The sequence below is a fragment of the Hetaerina americana genome, unplaced genomic scaffold (genome assembly GCF_022747635.1).
Source record: "Hetaerina americana unplaced genomic scaffold, ioHetAmer1.1.p SCAF_3, whole genome shotgun sequence".
NCBI lineage: Eukaryota > Metazoa > Arthropoda > Insecta > Odonata > Calopterygidae > Hetaerina > Hetaerina americana.
In genome coordinates this window covers 48,568,120-48,586,787 of record NW_027286874.1, presented here as the reverse complement: position 1 = coordinate 48,586,787, position 18,668 = coordinate 48,568,120, and the positions used below count along the sequence as shown (strand labels likewise).

Here is an 18,668-nt window from a genome sequence, read left to right as displayed (position 1 = left end):
GTGGCAATCTTCTCTCACAATGGTATTAGCGGTGCTAATATTGACTTCCAGGGAAACAGTGACTGATGCCTCTGGTCCGCCTTCTTTTTGAGTGATTTTCTCCACTGTTTAAAAATTTTATGTCATTTTCTGGCAGTCATGTAGGAAAGAACAGATTCACCATGAGTCTTCTGCTGACCCATATGCCTCGGCTGACGAGTTGTTTAGGCGAAAGCAAAATTTCAATGTGGCGTCGCGAGTTTCCTCGACAGTTGTCGTAGGCGAACTTAAGGTGTTTTCAATCGCAACGATTGCTGCTGGCGCAATACTGTAGTTAAGTCTTTTAAATCTATGCCTCCTATACAGCATGTTATGCTAACAATAAGACGCAAAATTACATTTTTGTAAAATAAACTGTACGAATTTCTGTTCACTAACTATTGAGCGGACGCCGTTTGTTACTCAGATGTGCCCCTGCTTCTATAGTCGGGAACCTAACATTAATACCGATGGAAATATGGAATGATTCCAGTCTGGCTTCATGTAAGAAAGAATCCTGTTGTAATAACAACATGAAACTTGAGCGTCTAATTTCCAATAATTGTGCTTATAATATGGTTGCAGTGATTTACATTGCAAATAGGTAGCAAAAAAATCAATAGGGGCGAGTATGTTACAACATTACATGAAAAGAATATGCCGCTGTGACCGGGAGGTTCTTCTCAATCACATTCGGAACGGTGTGTATCCTGTGAACTAGGCTAATCTCTCGTCTTGTAGGCATACAGGCAGAATCATTTTACAGGGGCAAGGAATTCAAAACGAGCTTTATCGACATTGAGTAAAAAGAACAGGGAGTTATTGTTTCCCATGTTGTAAATCAAAAAAGATTTTAGAGGTCCACTCTTTTGTTGCCTTGCTCCATTATTGAATGTTTAGTGTTGCTGCTGAAATAGCTGGAGGAGTTTCCAAATATGCACCACTAATTCATTATTGCTGTTAGCCAATAAGGTTGTTTCCTAAAAATGTTTGCGTGTCTTAATCAAATAAGTTTACTACCTGGTTGGTAAATCTAGAGCCATTCCACTAAATGGCGAAAGTTATAGGTACTACAATCAATTGAAAACTGAAAAACTTCCCAGAAAGAAAATATCGATAGGAACTGGGAATATTTTGAGGTAGCCCCCATGGTATCACAGGGACTGTCTTCAGTGTGCTGCTGCTAACTTTCAGCCTCTCAATTCAATAAAACACATTCCAAAGTTGTGAATGCAAGCCTTTGAAAGTGAAATCGTAATTTAAAATGCATGGCACACAGTGATGTGACACTTCTTTGGGGTGAAGTAATTTTGAAATTATGAATGGAATTGATCTCCACAAACTCTATTTTTAAGTTTTTCTTTTGACTGTTAATCATATTCTGATATGCACTGGACTCACTCCCTATATTATTCCTGCAATTAATAGGAGGAACAAATTATTGCACTCAATTTTAAGTACATAAGTACTCAACTCCAGCGCTCAACCTTGGAAATTTAATGATTGCCTGAGAAAGTCATTACAACTCATGCTGTGGACATTAGAGATTAAAGCACTTGCAGGTGGTAATACGTACATATTAATATTTGTGGAAAGTGCAGACCCTGTGCCTCAAGAGTACACAACACTACATAACATTACAATTGGTAATGCCCTTGCTTACATATGAGTATGCCTCTGACTTGTGCACCATATGCATATGCTGAAATAACACTGCAATATACATGTAGCTTTATTTTTCATACTCATGAATTTGCTGTTGTGCAACATCTGAGGTTATTTTCTACCTGCTAATGTTGCATCATATAGAAACCATGTTCGTGGAATATTAAAGTGCAGGTGGAAATTGCAGTCTTTTTTCACCTAAGTTTGAAGCACCAAAGATTTCCACAAAGCTATGTTTGACACTTTGATTGTATAAGTATATGCAGTTACACACTCTAGTGAGGGCCATCCTTCCCCAAAGGCTTTGGGGAAAAAATAATTGTGTCCCTGCCAGATAGGCATTATAGGCAACTTTTTTCTTGTATTAGCACCCCATGAAGATCTGACCAAGCCCCTCCTGTTATTACCACATGTATGTCCTCGATAATTTTTATTTGCAGAACTGCTAAATTACACATCATGTCTTGTTCTTATTAACTGCCTTTCACTCCATAATAATCCAGTACAGGGGTGGAACATAACAAAAGAAGTCTGAAGATTGACCCTTGACTAATGCCCCTCTCTCCTTCATTCTGTATGGGTATACCACTGTAGAACATAACAAAAGAAGTCTGAAGATTGGCCCTTGACTAATGCCCCTCTCTCCTTCATTCTGTATGGGTATACCACTGTCAAAACATTACTATGAGTGTGAGGTGCTTTCTTCTGCCATGGTGAAGGCGATTTCCAATTTATCAATTATTTTGGGCTGCAGTTTCACTAAACAACCTTTAATGCGCCCCAAAATGAACATCTACATCCATCAATAAATGACAAATAAAGTTGTGGTTTCAAGCTGCCAGGAGACCGTACAAACCAATCAACAGATATAATCATTGCCACTGTTGTACAGATCAAGTAAATGTCAGTGTCATTAGGCTACTCCTACCTGCATTATAGGGCAAGATGAATTGATGATGAATAAAGCAGCAATTATTTGTACGCATGCAGTACAATACAATTAATAAAATATTTATTTTGGCCTTAAGATGTTTCTGAAGATTTTATAAGATTCATTTTTCTTAAGAAAACTCCTCCAATATTCTTGCATCTAATTGGGAAGCTTATCTGAGACTCCTCTCATCAATTCAGAAACTAAACACATTTAAATTGCTTTGTGGAATCCATTGACTAAAATTCTTGTCGATAAGCAATCCTAAATGCAATGCTTAGCAATATAAATTTGCTCCCTGATACATAATCAACATGTCCACCAGATGTCTGCTAATAAAGTGGGATTTTCAAACTCTTTAAATAACTTCAATGTTCTCATCATCAAGCTTTTCCCTTTGCTATTTGAAGTATATGAATACATTTACATTACCCAAATAATTGCACTAATCCAAGTTGATGTTCTTCAATGGAGGCAACTACCCTCATTGCTCAAAATTTTAGGAAATAGGGGAAAGATAAATTATCTCATTTAAGGCATCTTTAAAACCATAAAAACAGTTACCAACCCAAAGGTTGGATTACTAGGTGATGATAGAGTTCGCCTAAGACCTAGCCCAATGGTATGTGAAATCCCCACATCTGGGTATGGAGGCCAGATCCTTTCCCTATGCCATCTATGGTTTCCCAGGAAGTTCCGGTACCTGAAAAATCTCACAGCTTGGGTGAAGCTGAGGGTGTCCATAGAGGCATGCCTGGCGATTGGAACTAGGCTCTCTGGTCAGTAGTCAAATGTTCTACCCCTGGACTACCATGTCCTCCCCATAGTATGAATGAGGGAGGAATTTGGCTAACGTACATCTTTAGATCAGCATTTATTCCTATTCAAAAGAAGGGAATTGCAGTAATTTGTGAGGGCTAAAGGACATTAAGTTTCACATTGCCATTTCCCTATCCAAACTGCCCATTCAGCACTACCAGAATTTTCAAACTGCTCAGTTTGAAAAATTTCATAATTTTTCATGGCATCCTATTAGGAGAGACATCTGCTAAAATCATAATTAAGTTCTGGTGTGCCCTCAAATATCAGTAACATTGAATGATATAATCTGGCGTAATTAAAGACTTCATTGCTCATTTCATTAATAAACTCAAAATACAAAACTTTGAACCTCTGTTGAGAGAATGGCAGAAAATATATTTATTGTCCTGACGAGGTTTACATTTCTACCAAGAATTTAGTTTTTTTGTTTGAATGTGATTGAAATCAGGTGGAAATAAATAACCATGTTATGCGTTACAGAATTGGATAAACCTTTCTAAATCTTAATATAGATATCTAGGACCCGAAAAAAATATAGTGAAATCCCATCAATATTTTTATAAGTATTAATAGGGGTTGCAGCCATGGATGTTCCAATTATATTACAAACAACTATGGCTATAAAATCTTTGTACCATTAGGATAATACTGTATATGTGATCATTAAAAATTCTTGCAGTTCTGAATGTGATGAGATGCTTAAGACACAAAAATATTTTATCATATATTTAGGAAAATGACTGATGCACTACCTCAGGGGAAATGGGATTCAACATTCATATCTTCTCATTCACTTTTAAAACTTATCTCATAAGAAATAAAATGATTCTTCTATCACATAATTTGAAAAGGCATATAAACTCATACAGTTCCAGATCAATAGCTGTATTAATTTGCTCCAAATTTTTATTTTATTTCTCACGTAGGTTCGTTCATAGAAGTGAAGTCATAATTTTTTTTGCTGTCACATATGGTCATAAAATTCCTTTAAACTTTTGTTTTTTTTATGATGCTGTACACATGGATATGCAATCTCTATCACTATCCTCTGTGGTAGTTTTATTATAATAGATACTTGCAATAGAATACAAATATTTTCTTATGAATGCTCAAGAATAACAATTAATATGGAATTAAGAATTCTGTACTCTCAAGAGTCATCCTAAGTGAATAGTTTTCTTCTCAGAAAATGAAAGATATACATTAAAAATGTGTAGTTAATGTGAACTTTGGTCAAATTTGTTGTAGGAACATTTTATTTGCATTTTAAATGCTTTTATAACATGTAAAGTATATAGAGAATGGCATAAACAGTTCTTGGTTTAGATGTAATGTGTTCCTGAAAATCTAGCTTTCCTAATTTCAACTATGGCAATGTAACAATGAATTCTATATTATCTCATTATGTACTAGTATTGCCTAGTACTGTGTGGGAGTGCTGGAAATTATATTAGCGCAGGCGGTGCTAGGAAATACTAATAAAGCACATATAAAGCGTTTGAATGAACAGCAGATTTATTCTGAGTGCTGTGGATACCAGACCAAGGTCAACACGGAAAGATATATTGCCATGGGCGCAACGTGCACAAGAGGGATGAACACTCGGCTGCGGTTGAGAAGTGACTGGTCCCATGTGGGTCAAAATGCTTCCTCCCGGGAGCAGTCCTAGGGTGACACCTCGCGGCACACCCCTGAATCGCACAAACAAATGAACTGTTACATCAACAAATGAACCGCCACATCACCCCCCTTGGTAGATGCGGAGCATACTCTTGCAAAGAGAGAGAAATTGTAACTGGCACTTCACGAAGTGATTGTAAAACACACAAAACACAAAAATTACTTAACAAATGCCAGGTACATAATACCACACAACAAAAAAAAAACACAAATACTGTTATACAATAACACATCAGCAAGTACAAAGTAAAATCAGATAACATACAGGAGATGGAAAAAAAAAATTGAAACGCCCCTAAGTCACAAAGTCAGCTAAATGCTTGGGAAAATGCACTCTTCTCTGTGAACGTCTAGGTTGCGGTAATATGGGAGGCTGCTGAGGAACGGTAGGATTGGTCGCCCTAGGTATGGTAGCAGCAGGGCAATGTGGCACTAACCATGGAGTTTCATCAAACTGGGCACAAGAAACGTCATCATTAACAACATATGCTGGTTTGATGCGGTCAATTGCCACAGATACCTCCCTACCCTGGATTTTAAGCTTGAATGTCTTGGGACCACGTTGGATCACTGGAAATGGCCCATCGTAAGGAGGATCCAAAGATGGATGGAGCCTATCATTTCTCAAAAATACATGGGAAACAGTTTCCAGATCTTTAAACATGAAAATGTTGCGGGCTCCGTGTCGAGAGACTGGCTGTGGCTGGAGTCGGCGAAGGCCCTGCCGTAGGGTGGTAACATAATCTGCAGTAGCAGCAATGGCACTAGTGGAAGGGGAAAAGAATTCTCCAGGAAGCCGAAGTGTTTGGCCGTAAATGACCTCTGCAGGCGTTGCCTGAATATCTTCTTTAAATGTGGACCTCAGGCCCATTAGGACCACGGGCAGGACATCAGTCCATTGGTTGCCACCATGGCAACGGATAGCTGCCTTCAACTGGTGGTGAAGGCGTTCCACCATCCCATTGGCTGCAGGGTGATAGGCCGATGTCTGCAGATGCTTTGCCCCCGTCAACTGCATCAGTTGCCGGAACAAGTTACTCTGAAATTGCCGCCCCTGGTCAGTGGTGATGTGAACGGGAGTTCCAAAACGCGAAATCCACTCCTGGAAAAGGGTCCTGGCGGCAGTTTCTGCAGTGATGTCTTGAATTGGAAAAGCTTCAGGCCACCGGCTGAAGCGGTCAACACATGTCATTATATAGCGAAAACCATGGTTGCATGGAAGAGGCCCAACAAAATCTATGTGAATATGCATAAATTTGGCACTGGCAATGGGAAAAGCACCAATGGGGGGCGAAACATGTCTTGTGATTTTGTTCCTCTGGCATTGTAAACATGAGCGTGCCCACGCATGGCAGTCTTTCCTCATGGATGGCCAAACAAAGCGCTCAGCTACTAGGCGGGTTGTCTGTCGAATGCCAGGGTGGGACAATCCATGCATGCTGAGGAATACCTGTTTTCGGAAAGGCTCGGTGACCACTGGCCTGGCTGAGGAAGTGGACATATCACATAACAGAGGGTGTGATGAACCAGGAAAAGCAACTTTCTTCAAAATTAATGAGGAATTCTGAAGAGAATTGACAAGGTCATGATCAGACTCCTGAGAGGCAGCTAGTGCAGAGTAATCTATGGAGGCAGAAATACTCTGAATGCGGGACATGGTGTCTGCTACGATATTATCTTTACCTGCCACATACCTGATGTCAGTGGTAAATTGACTTATTAAGTCCAAATGCCTAAACTGCCGGGGGGAACACTTCTCATGCCTCTGGGAAAATGCAAAAGAAAGGGGTTTATGGTCTGTATAGATGGTGAAGGTTCGTCCTTCCACCATATGCCGGAACTGGAGCACTGCCTTATATACTGCTAACAGTTCTCTGTCATAAGCGCTGTAACGCGTTTCAGCATCACTCAGTTTCTTGGTCCAGAAACCAAGAGGCTGATATCCTTTGGAAGTGAGTTGTTGAAGGACGGCGCCAACCGAAAACTCTGAAGCGTCTGTGAAAAGGGCCAGGGGTAAAGACACGTTCGGATGTGCTAAAACGGCACTATTGCATAAAGCCTCTTTGCAGGCTAGGAACGAAGTCTCTAATGCTGGTGTCCAGCTGATTGAGTCCTTGCCATTTACCTTGCCCGCCAGAAGGTCGCTAAGGGGAGCCTGGCTATTTGCGGCATTGGGGATAAAACGGCGGTAGTAATTTACCATCCCTAAAAATTGCCGTAGCTGGCGTACGGTAGCTGGTAGGGGAAAATCACGCACGGCGTTAACCTTCTCGGTGAGTGGTTTAGTTCCCTCCTCCGACACCATGCATCCTAGAAACTGTACCTCATTCACACCGAAAACACACTTTGAGGGATTAATAACCACGCCGTGATCCCTCAAGCGGCCAAATATTGTCCGCAGATGCTGCTCATGCTCCATAGGATTACGTGATGCAACAAGGATATCATCTATATATGCATACGCGTAAGGCAATCCCTTTAACACCTCATCTATAAACCTCTGAAAGGTCTGCGCAGCGTTTCGAAGGCCAAATGTCATAAATGGAAACTCAAAAAGGCCGAAAGGCGTTATTATGGCAGTCTTGGGAATATCTGCAGGGTTGACAGGTATTTGGTGGAACGCCCGAACTAAATCAATTTTTGAAAATATGGTACAGCCACATAACCCCTGCGCAAAATCCTCGATATGCGGTACCGGGTAACGATCGGGCACGGTTCTGGAATTCAGTGAGCGGTAGTCGCCACACGGGCGCCACTCGGCGCTCTTCTTCGGCACCAGGTGTAAGGCAGACGACCAAGAGCTAGATGACCTCCGCGCAGTACCTGTTTGAAGCATCAGCTCAAATTCCTTCTTGGCAATGGCAAGCTTGTCTGGTGCGAGACGGCGGGGCCTAGATGAAACCGGAGGGCCAGGGGTGGTCTCTATAAAATGAACCGTGGAGTGCTTGACTCGCCGGGGAGCTCCCGATGGATTTGTTATCTCCGGGAATTCGGCAATAAGGCGGGAATATGGGGAAGCACCACTGACAACTTTCACTTGACTTTTGCTGGAAGAGGCGACGGTGCCCTCAACCGATAGCGTCATCACATTGTCCACCAAACGTTTACGTGCAATGTCCACAAGGAGACCGAACTGGCGGAGAAAATCGGCCCCTATTATTGGCTGCGGCACATCGGCGACAACAAACTTCCACAAAAATTCTCGCCGGAGGCCAAGGGAAAGGGAGAGAGTGACAGATCCGTATGTGGTGATGGGAGTGTCATTGGCAGCGAAAAGCTGAAGATCCGACTTCCCTCGACGATCACTAAGCCGCGTGACTGGGTAGAGAGAGATATCGGCACCAGTATCTACAAGGAATTTGACGCCGGACGCGGCGTCAACGACAAAAAGACGGTTGGATAGGTTTGAGCAGTAACCTGCCGCCCTCAGGCACTGCCCGCTTCGTTTCCCGCGTCGTATGAACAGGGAAGGGTACACTTAGTGGCGTTACTCCCCCAACGGCGGTGGTACCAGCAGATGCCTTGGTCTCGCTGGGAATTAATGGAGGACTGGTGACGGGGTGGGGTTCGGCCGCGGCTGCGGGAACGGGGATGCGAGTGTGGGCCGCGCTCGTTGGCGAGCGCTGCCACTTGTTGAGAGAGGTTTTCTATCTTCTCCATCAGTGCACTAATAACCGGGTTGGGGGCCACTGCGGCAGCGTACGGCGAATGAGTCACCTCCGCTACCTTGTCTGCCAGGGCGGCGAGATCTGTCAAGCTCGTAGACGCCTGGGTGACTAAAATGGCGTGGACAGGACGCGGCAGGCGGCTCAACCAAATTGTCCGTAAAAGGTCGTCCGGAACGGCTCCGCCAGCCAAAGAGCGAAGATGTCGCAGAAACTGCGACGGTCTGTGGTCACCCATGTCCTCATTCCCGAGGAGTTGCTTGATCCTTTGCTCCTCGGACGGCGAAACCCGCCGAACCAATTCTTCTCGCAACCGCTTGTACTTGTCCGTTAAGGGAGGGTTGACGATTATGTCCTCGACCTCTTGTGCGTAACGGGTGTCGAGATTCGCCACAACCACCCAAAACTTGTCATTGTCCTCGGTTATGCCCGCGAGGCGAAAATTTCCCTCGAGTTGGGCGAACCAGAGCTGTGGCTTCTCCGGACAAAATGGCGGCACTCGCGTGGCCACGTGGTTGACGGCGTGTGTATTTTCGGCCATATTCCAGTGAGGATGCTTGATTAGCTAGCACTTCGAAATTTAGATAAACGGCGAGCACTGAAAATTTCCGTTTCCACACAATAAATATAAAAACTTTTCGCGCGCAACACTTGAGTCACCTTAGCGATCACGTCGGGGTCACCAATTTGTGGGAGTGCTGGAAATTATATTAGCGCAGGCGGTGCTAGGAAATACTAATAAAGCACATATAAAGCGTTTGAATGAACAGCAGATTTATTCTGAGTGCTGTGGATACCAGACCAAGGTCAACACGGAAAGATATATTGCCATGGGCGCAACGTGCACAAGAGGGATGAACACTCGGCTGCGGTTGAGAAGTGACTGGTCCCACGTGGGTCAAAATGCTTCCTCCCGGGAGCAGTCCTAGGGTGACACCTCGCGGCACACCCCTGAATCGCACAAACAAATGAACTGTTACATCAACAAATGAACCGCCACATACTGCTTGAGATTTTCATTGTCATTTAATCAGTTTTTTATTATTTTTACGCATAATATTTATGTTATGAAAGTGATTTTTTATGATACATGTTATGAAATTCAATTCATATTGATTGTAAAATATCATTTGTTTCAATTGATGTGATCTTAACGTAGTTGGAATCAATGCTCATTTTTTACCTTTATTTTCAGTAGTAAAATAGTAATGTACTTTTTGACTGCAGCGATCTGTTTAACTTTTTGCAGCACGACCATCACCTCCAGGAAAGCCAGAAGTTGTTCCGGATGCATCACTAGGAATTGATCCCAAGAAAGGCAGTGATGTAGTCAATCTCAAATGGATGCCACCTCGTCACAGTGGAGGGTTTCATTTAACTGGTAATGTATTTTGCTTTTTTAAATATGGGTTTACTTTTATTCTGAAACAATGAATTATTATTGCTTGTGAATATTTTATTATATTTTTAATGGAATAGTTCTTTTTAGCTCTCTAATGTTTTTCTGGAATAGTGTGGTCTTCCTTATAAAATTTAAAAAGTGCCCAGTGTTTTCTGATGGCTCCTTTCAAGAATAAAAATAAAATTTAAGATGATCGTGTCCATGATATAATAAAGGGTGCAGCAACATACCTTCCTGTTTTAAAAGCATTTTGCCAATGAATAATGGAAGTTATGTTGCCTCACCCTGTATTTAAAAAAGATATCTTACCCAAAAGTGATAAAGAAAACTATAAAGATATTTTATTTTGCTGTCTGAAGAAGAACCATTATTATGTGATTTCTGTGACTATTAACATATTTCTGTCTGGACAAGTACCAGACACTCGAAGTAAAAGAATTTTCCAAGCTCTATAAAATCTGGTACAGATTTTCCAAAAAAAAAATTGCCAAAAATTTTTATTTATTAATTCTACGAAAAAATCTATTATAGTACTGCAATATGCAGAAGGTCAATTTCTATAGACTAAAACTTGGAGACCAGGTTTGAAACTATTATATGATGATGCAAACAAGAATAAGCAGGATTTCAGAAACATTAGTTGACCTTATTGATTGTAGTGGTGAACTGACGCTGAATTCATTCAGCAATGAAGAATTGGCATAAATATATAATAAATATGCTGTTGAAAGTATAATCATACTTGAAGAGTATACAGCAACCTAGTTTAAAAAACTGTGTAACTAATATACCATGAAAGATTCAAAATATAAGACTTTAAAAATTTACCTTGATGAAAATTAAAGATCTGAAATAAATAACATGTAAGCTAAAGAATGGGAAAGCAAGCTGAGATAATATTGGTAGGGAATATTGAGCAGAAATTTGAGATATGGTGAAGCATTAGTAAAAGTAATAAATCTATTATTGAGTACTGGGAAAGTTTTTAAAGAATAGAAATGCTCAGCTGTGGTGACAGTCCCATGGGTTGACAATCCTAAGAGAATGGAAGATTTATATGCAGTTACTTTACCATAAAAAATAATTGAGATATGAGGACATAGAATTTGATAAATTCTTTGAGGTGAAAAATTTATTTGCATTTATAGCCTGTTTTTTGGATAAAAATTTCAACAGAAAATGCTTAACTGGTTGTAATATCAACATGAAGAGAAGAGTTAAACAAAAATGTAATTAGAGTTATGCTTAACTTGAAAAGAGCATGTTCAGTGCTCCATTTTCTGTTATATTTTCATTTGGTGGCATCTGTTTTTTATGTTGATATATTGAAGTGTAAGTTATTCATAGCTGTCAGAGAATAGTTTTAGTCTTGTGTCAGTTTTACAATAATGCCATTGGAGAGGTTTTAGTTTTGTGTTTGAAATATTCCTCACCTGACTCATTTTGATGTTAGAAAATTGTTTTAATATTCATCTTCTCTGCAATTTTTCAGGCTATCTGGTGGAGCGGAGGGAGCTTGGATCAGGTGGGGTAGGACCTGGAGTTTGGGTTAGAGCAAATGCTGTTTTAGCAAGGGCACCAAGATTAGCAGTTGCCTCTCTGGAACCAGGGAGGCGATATCAGTTCCGTGTCAGTGCAGAGAATGCTGCTGGTGTGTTGTCAGAACCAAGTCCTCCATCTGAGCCCTTGGCAATCGGGTATCAGGGTGGTGTAGCCACTCCTCCACGGTTCCTCACCAACCTTTCAGACACCACTGCTATTGAAGACAAGAGGGTAAAGAGAAAAAGGGATATGCTTCATAATGGTCTCCATTTTGTTTTGTTGAGTCAAGTAGTTCCTTTGTTGATTTTGAGTAGCTGGCTTGAATCCAGCTATGGGCCTGCACATTTATATTACCTTTATTTAACTACTAATAGTAGAATGAGGCAAAATCAAACTTGTGTCATGTTTCAGTAATGGGCATGCCGTTGTCATAAAGTTTCAATGTTATTTGCAAGTACACAGGTGCTTTCTAGAATGTTTTTAGGACTAAAATAACTCTTGCTCTCCTCTTTTATCTGCCATTCTTGAAGGACCAAAATTCAAGAAACCCAAGGGCTCAAAAAATTCCATCTATGCGTCTCAGAGCAGATTTGAGACATGAACTCCCGAGCTCAAAGTTCAAGAATAATGAATGATATCTTCTCCAGCCCTTTCCATGGCCATATTACCATTTCTTCCATGTAAACTTGAAATATACTGGTGATAATGGACAGGAATGTTTCACCCTCTGCCTAACACTTCCCATTCCAATCTGCCATCTGCTATGTGCACCTGTACAGTCTGAGGCATGTACGGATTTAGGATAAGTTGCCTATCCATCCAGTATTTTGCTTATCCGTCTCTCTATTTTGCTTATCCCTCCACTGGACATAACTCTGGACATAGTTGCATCAAATGAGATTTGTAAAACAAACAAAAAATACCCCTTCAATGTTTGTTCCATTGATAGAATCAAATTTTAGTTTTTAATAACAATCCTGAAAATTTATCCATTCAAATGCTACCAAGAAACATGCTTAAAAATATAATACAATCTTGTGTTATCTGTCGTTGTGTCTTTGGTGTAGATTATTTTCCTGCTCATAAGAATAAATTGTAGCCAGCCGTACGGAGCTGTGCATTCATAGCTATTCAAACTGGATGGTGAGGTAATTCCACAGAAAACAGTAAAACAGCCGCAAACCCCTTTGACTATCATAGTTGCAGTTTTTTCATTTGTTTTCTATTCAATTATGGTAGCTCATCAAATCAAATTATCAGGGTAACTATTTAAACCAGCACAGTATATAAATATCAATAAATTTCACATCTACATCTACATAATACCCCGCAAGCCGCCGCAAGGGCGTGTGGCGGGGGGTGTTAGGTCACCAACCGTAAAAACGAAAAATACCACATGCGAAAAACAACACGGAAAATTACACCCCAGCAGCGCACACACTCATGCAAAACTCCCTCCATCCAATACTCATGCAAACACATACACCGCAAAACAACAAAAAACTGCACCCCAGGATACAGCACGAAAGCCATCCTAAAACACGCAAGCCAGGACACAACAAGCAAGAATGTGAAACATCACTACCACATGAAAATGCACCACAAAACACTCAACCCCCCAAAGAGACAGTAAAAGGAAGGGAATTCGACCCAACGTTGCAGGTAGCAGGAATTTCCCCCCGCCGGGAGGGAAGAGGGACTGAAAGGGAAACTTAAAAACAGATGAACAGAACACGAATGATATCATGCGGAAAGAATGGGTTATTATAACAAAACACATAAGGTTAGTGGAGGAGCATGCATTTAAGTAGAACTAATTATTTTTTAGACACTGAGGGTGGCAAGTGGAATTTTTACTATCTATAATCCTACAGTTGCTATCCCGTATTGTCCGTGGGAAGAAGGAGTCCTTGAGTCGGCTAGTCCTGGCATCTATTTCCCGAATTTTATATGCATGATCCAAGCGACCAATGTATGTAGGAGTACGAATAATCTGCGAGACCTCGGTGCTGAAACATGCGGATCTGAATTTATTTAATAATTTCAGTCTTGCATTGAATCGTCTCTCTTCTAATGATTCCCACCCCAAATCCATGAGCATTTCGGTAACGCTTTGCGTTTTATCGTAGGAATTTTTTACAAAACGGGCTGCCCGGCGTTGAACCTTCTCAATTTCCCGAATGAGACCTTTTTCACTCGGGTCCCACACGCTGCATGCGTATTCTAAATGAGGCCTTACAAGAGCGTGGTAACAACGTTCCTTGACCTTTGAGTCACTTTTGCCGACAATGCGTCTAATGAATCCCAATTTTTTATTTGCTTGACCGCAGACTTTACGTATGTGAGTCCCCCAAGTTAAGTCTTTAGTGAATGTGACACCTAGGTATTTTACCGTATCAACTACTGCTAGGTCACCTCCAGCTAATTTGTAAGCAAATCCCGTTGATCTTTTAAAGAAATTTACCACTGAACATTTATTATAATTTAGAGTCAATCCCCAGTTAGAACACCATTTAGTAATGCAATCTAAATCCTGCGCTAGAATAAAACGATCCTCATCCCCAGATATCTCCCGATAGATCACCGTGTCATCCGCAAACATCCTAATGTTACTTTTCACTTCGCGGTTCAAATCGTTAACAAAAATCAAGAAAAGTAACGGCCCGATCACACTTCCCTGAGGTACCCCCGACGTGACTCGAACGCTGTCGGAACTAGCGCCATCAAGGACTACCCTCTGTTCCCGCTCTGAAAGAAAATCTTTAACCCAACTTATAGCGCCCTTGTTTATACCCGCGACCTTTAATTTATGAATGAGTTTACCATGTGGGACCTTATCAAATGCCTTTTGAAAATCTAAGAAGATGGCATCCACTTGCCTACCTCTCTCACCAGATACAAGTAAATCATGTGTAAATAATCCTAATTGGGTTTCGCAGGAGCGGGTTTTCCTGAATCCGTGTTGATTGTCACTTAAAAAGTTAATATTGTCAAGGTGTCTCATTATTGAACTGACAATTATGTGCTCTAAGATTTTACAACAGATAGAAGTGAGAGATATAGGTCTGTAATTACTGGGATCCTCCCTGTCACCACTTTTAAAAATAGGCGTTATTTGCGCGGTTTTCCAAATCTTAGGTACTTTGCACTCTGTGAGGGATTTGTTAAATATAAATTCAAGGTACGGGGCAATTTTTGGAGCTAAATGTTTTATCACCCTAGCTGGTATATTTTCGGGACCCGGGGATTTGTTGGGTTTAATCTCATTAAGTAATTTTAGAATTCCTTGTTGGTCCACTGTTATTTTTTCCATGGGTGGAGTATGTATTGTTTCTTGGAGATATGCGGTGGCAACATCATTCGAGAAAACGCTTTGGAAGAATGAATTTAAGATGTTAGCTTTAACCTCGCTGTCTGTATGAATTACATTGCTACAATCCCTTAAGCAAGCCACGGTTTGTTTACTCCCATTTACTTCCCTAACATATGACCAGAAAGCTTTGGGGTCAGTGTCCAAGTGCTCGCAAAGTACTTTGCGTTTAAATTCCAGTAAGGCGCTACGTAATTGTTTTTTGGTTTCAATTTTAGAGGATCTATATGTGTCCCATAATTGTGTATTCTCAGGAGATGATGTGTTCACGCCTGCCCTCTTTACCCTAGAGTGTAGCATTCTCTGCTTTCGAAGGGCTTTTCTAACGTCTTTATTGTACCACCTGGGGTCGCGATTTGCTTTAACGTATTTTATAGGTATGAAATCTACGATTCCTTTTTGCATGATATTGACAAATTCTGTCCAAGTTTCTTCCACGTTGGCATGACTTAAGCGGGTTTTGAACTCGGGTAGTGAAGAGTTTAATTGATTGGCAAAAGATTCAAAGTCTGCTTTATGGTAATTATAAATTTTTCTTTTTGGTTTAACAATCTTTTTTATTGCTATGTCCAAATGGACATTAATTGCTTTATGGTCACTCAAGCCCTCATCAGTTGATACACTAATAATACGTTCCGGCGTGTTTGTAAGAAATAGATCCAATATGTTCTTTCCACGGGTGGGCATGCGTACTGCTTGATGGAGGGAGTTTCTTTGAACCAATTTTATCATGGAATTGCAAGATTCGCGATCGCGGGTCCCAGATTTAACGATATTGCTGTCCCAATCTATACCAGGGAGGTTAAAGTCGCCACCAATTATGTTTATGCTGTTATTATATTTACGTGTAAACTTGTGAATTTGATCGTTGAGGGTGTGAAGTGTTTTCAAATCTGAGTCTGGAGGTCTGTAGAAAGAGCATAAATTTATGTTGGGTTGATTGGTCCGTAGTAAGGTGCACCAAACACTTTCTATGTTATTATTTTCAAATGAAACTTGCCTGCTTTCAAAATGACTTTTAACTGCCACGAAAACCCCTCCTCCGGGTCTTGTATCTCTATCGTGTCGGTAAACTTTGAAATCTATTGGGAAAATTTCTTGGTCATTAATATCATTGCACAGCCAACTCTCTGTGCCTAATACTATATCAGCGGAATGAGTTTGGATTATGTGTTCTAGATCCGCTGATTTGTTCTTGAGGCTTCTGCAATTTATAACAAGTATAGTTAAATTATTTTGATGTTGAATAACGTCCTTATTAGTGTCTGACTGTAATTTAGGATGCCTTTGTGGGGAAGTGCGTGTCAGATGTCTTCCTAAATCATTGCCAGTGTTGTCAATGACTTTTATATTTTTATTAATAATATTATACGCGCTATCCCCAGATGTTATTGACCCACTAAGTGACCTGCTCTCTATCCTAAAAAAGGCCTACAGTGGTCGAGTATCCTATCCGCTACCTTACTCGCCGCTTCCGCCGTGTAATGGACCCCAGATCGGTTAAGGGGAGTCCCGCAAGATCGGAGGGTTGGTCTGAGGTCGACGAAGGAGGCTCCTATGTCCGAGCAGAATCTCGATAGTCTCTGGTTTATGCCTTCCACTCGGCTCCAAACCAGAGACCCGCGATCCTCCCTCGGAACGATGCTGCAGACCGTTAGTCCCAGCCAAACCCCCTCGACGCCCTGGACGCGCTTCACCTCGGAGCTCAGTTCCCTAAGGGAACGGAGGACCTCCTCGGATCCACGGTCCGTGACGTCGTTGGTGCCCACATGGGCCACGACCTGCAGCCTAGAGCACTTCGTGCCTTTGACCGCCGCCTCGATCGCCTTCGTCACCTGAGGGACTCCTCCGCCTGGTATACACCAGGCGGTCACCCGTTGATCGGCGCCTACGCGGCGCGCCCTCTCCCTCAATGGGACCATTACACGACGGACATTCGAGCTACCTATTACTACAATTCCCTCCCTTCCCGTTCCCTGACGTCTTACCCTAGGCAGTGCCCTCGGAGTAGGGGTAGGGGCTGCAGGTACGGTGGTGCTGTCATCCGACAACACCTGGTACCTGTTGGAGACGGGGATGGTATCTGCCTCCGCAGAGTCCAATCCACGCCGCAGCGTTACCTTCCCCTTGCCCCGAGAGACAACCCTCCAATCGTCTGACCTACGGACGTGAGACACTCCCTCGTTGGGAGATGGGACACGGGGTAGGTCTCTAATCGCCCAGCCACGTGTAGCATTCGGACGAATCCGTGCACCCATATGGGCGTGGCGGGTTTTCGTATTCCCACCCCGAGCACCATCTCTCCTGAGGGGAGTCCTCCGGCCAGCGATCACCGATCGAAGCTCCCGCACCATTCTCTCCAGCATGACAATACGGGCCCTTAAAGCCGTGCATTCGCCAGTGCCTTCGAGCATGGCAACAGGGGACCTAGATGAAGCCATCCTAATTAAACTACTGAGTTCCCAATAAAAGCTAACCTGTATACACTATGCTAAAATTTCTAATAGGGGTTAGTTAAATTTAGCTCAATCAATAAGTTACGCTTTGTAAGTAAGTAAAGAAAGGAAAGAAAAAAGATGGTAAAGAAAATAAAACACTCACCGATAACCAATTAGATTCGACGGACAAAAACCACCGCAAGCCACTAAGAGTACCCACAAGGAATACCACCAAACTATTAAAAACTAATAACAAACAGCACAAAAACTAAATAAACTAACTATTTCACAAAATTAAAGCTAACACTAAACTACACTTCACTAGGGAAGAACAAACACAGAAGTAACAGCAGGCACGCAGGTAGTCTCAGGTAGGGTCGAACCGGTTCTAGGGAGCGAGCTCGAGCACGTCTGTTCTCGGCAGAAGCCAGGCAGAGAATGACTTTTTAATGAAATTTAATGAATTAATGCATCAAATTCAGTTATTCCCTAGGGCATATCCTGTGTCTGATGTAAATATTGGGAAAGAAAATTTTCTTAGTGCAATTTTGTAATAATATATAAAACTAAGTGAACTCATCATTTTGTACAGTTGTTCTTCTTTGCATTGATCACATGATCATTCCCATCACTCTGGATGGGTTAGAAGATTCAAAGGACCTCCTGAGGTGCTTGAAGTCATATTCATAACTCCCCCTTGCTCTATGTCGAGTACTATGATAACATGAATTTTGAGAACTTCACCTTAAGTTATCCACTTAAATGAGGTGAAGTTTTTGCTAAGCATTTCAGAGCAAGGCTGTATGAAGTTTGGGGTTTAATGTAATCACCCCACGAGAAAATTAAAAAAACCAGACTTGAGGTTACCCTCTAAAAACTCTTCTTTAATATAAGCATAGAAATACTAATGCCTAAAATCTCTGGGTGTCATTAGTTTTCAGTTTTAGCAATTACCCTTATATGATGCTAGGTGTTTGCAATTGTTAGACTTTGTAGGGCAAACATGGTTCTATATTATTGAGTAGGTAAAGCGGCCATATAAGTTTGATTATTACGTTATTGTAAAATAGTATCAAACAGTTAGGTATTGAAAATTTATTATGTAGTAAATCAGCATTTATTTCTTCTGATCACT

The 18,668-nt window shown here is 41.4% G+C and overlaps 1 protein-coding gene across 2 annotated transcripts in view; it reads left to right on the top strand.

The window, feature by feature from the left end:
- The window catches only part of MnM (myomesin and myosin binding protein), a 75,942-nt gene that overhangs the window by 40,583 nt on the left and 16,691 nt on the right, over positions 1-18,668 (top strand). For both annotated transcript variants that reach the window (XM_071587169.1, XM_071587170.1), the window contains 2 exons: positions 10,031-10,162; positions 11,676-11,956. In XM_071587169.1, the coding sequence (XP_071443270.1) occupies positions 10,031-10,162; positions 11,676-11,956 (413 nt within the window). The remainder of the gene's footprint in view (positions 1-10,030; positions 10,163-11,675; positions 11,957-18,668) is intronic.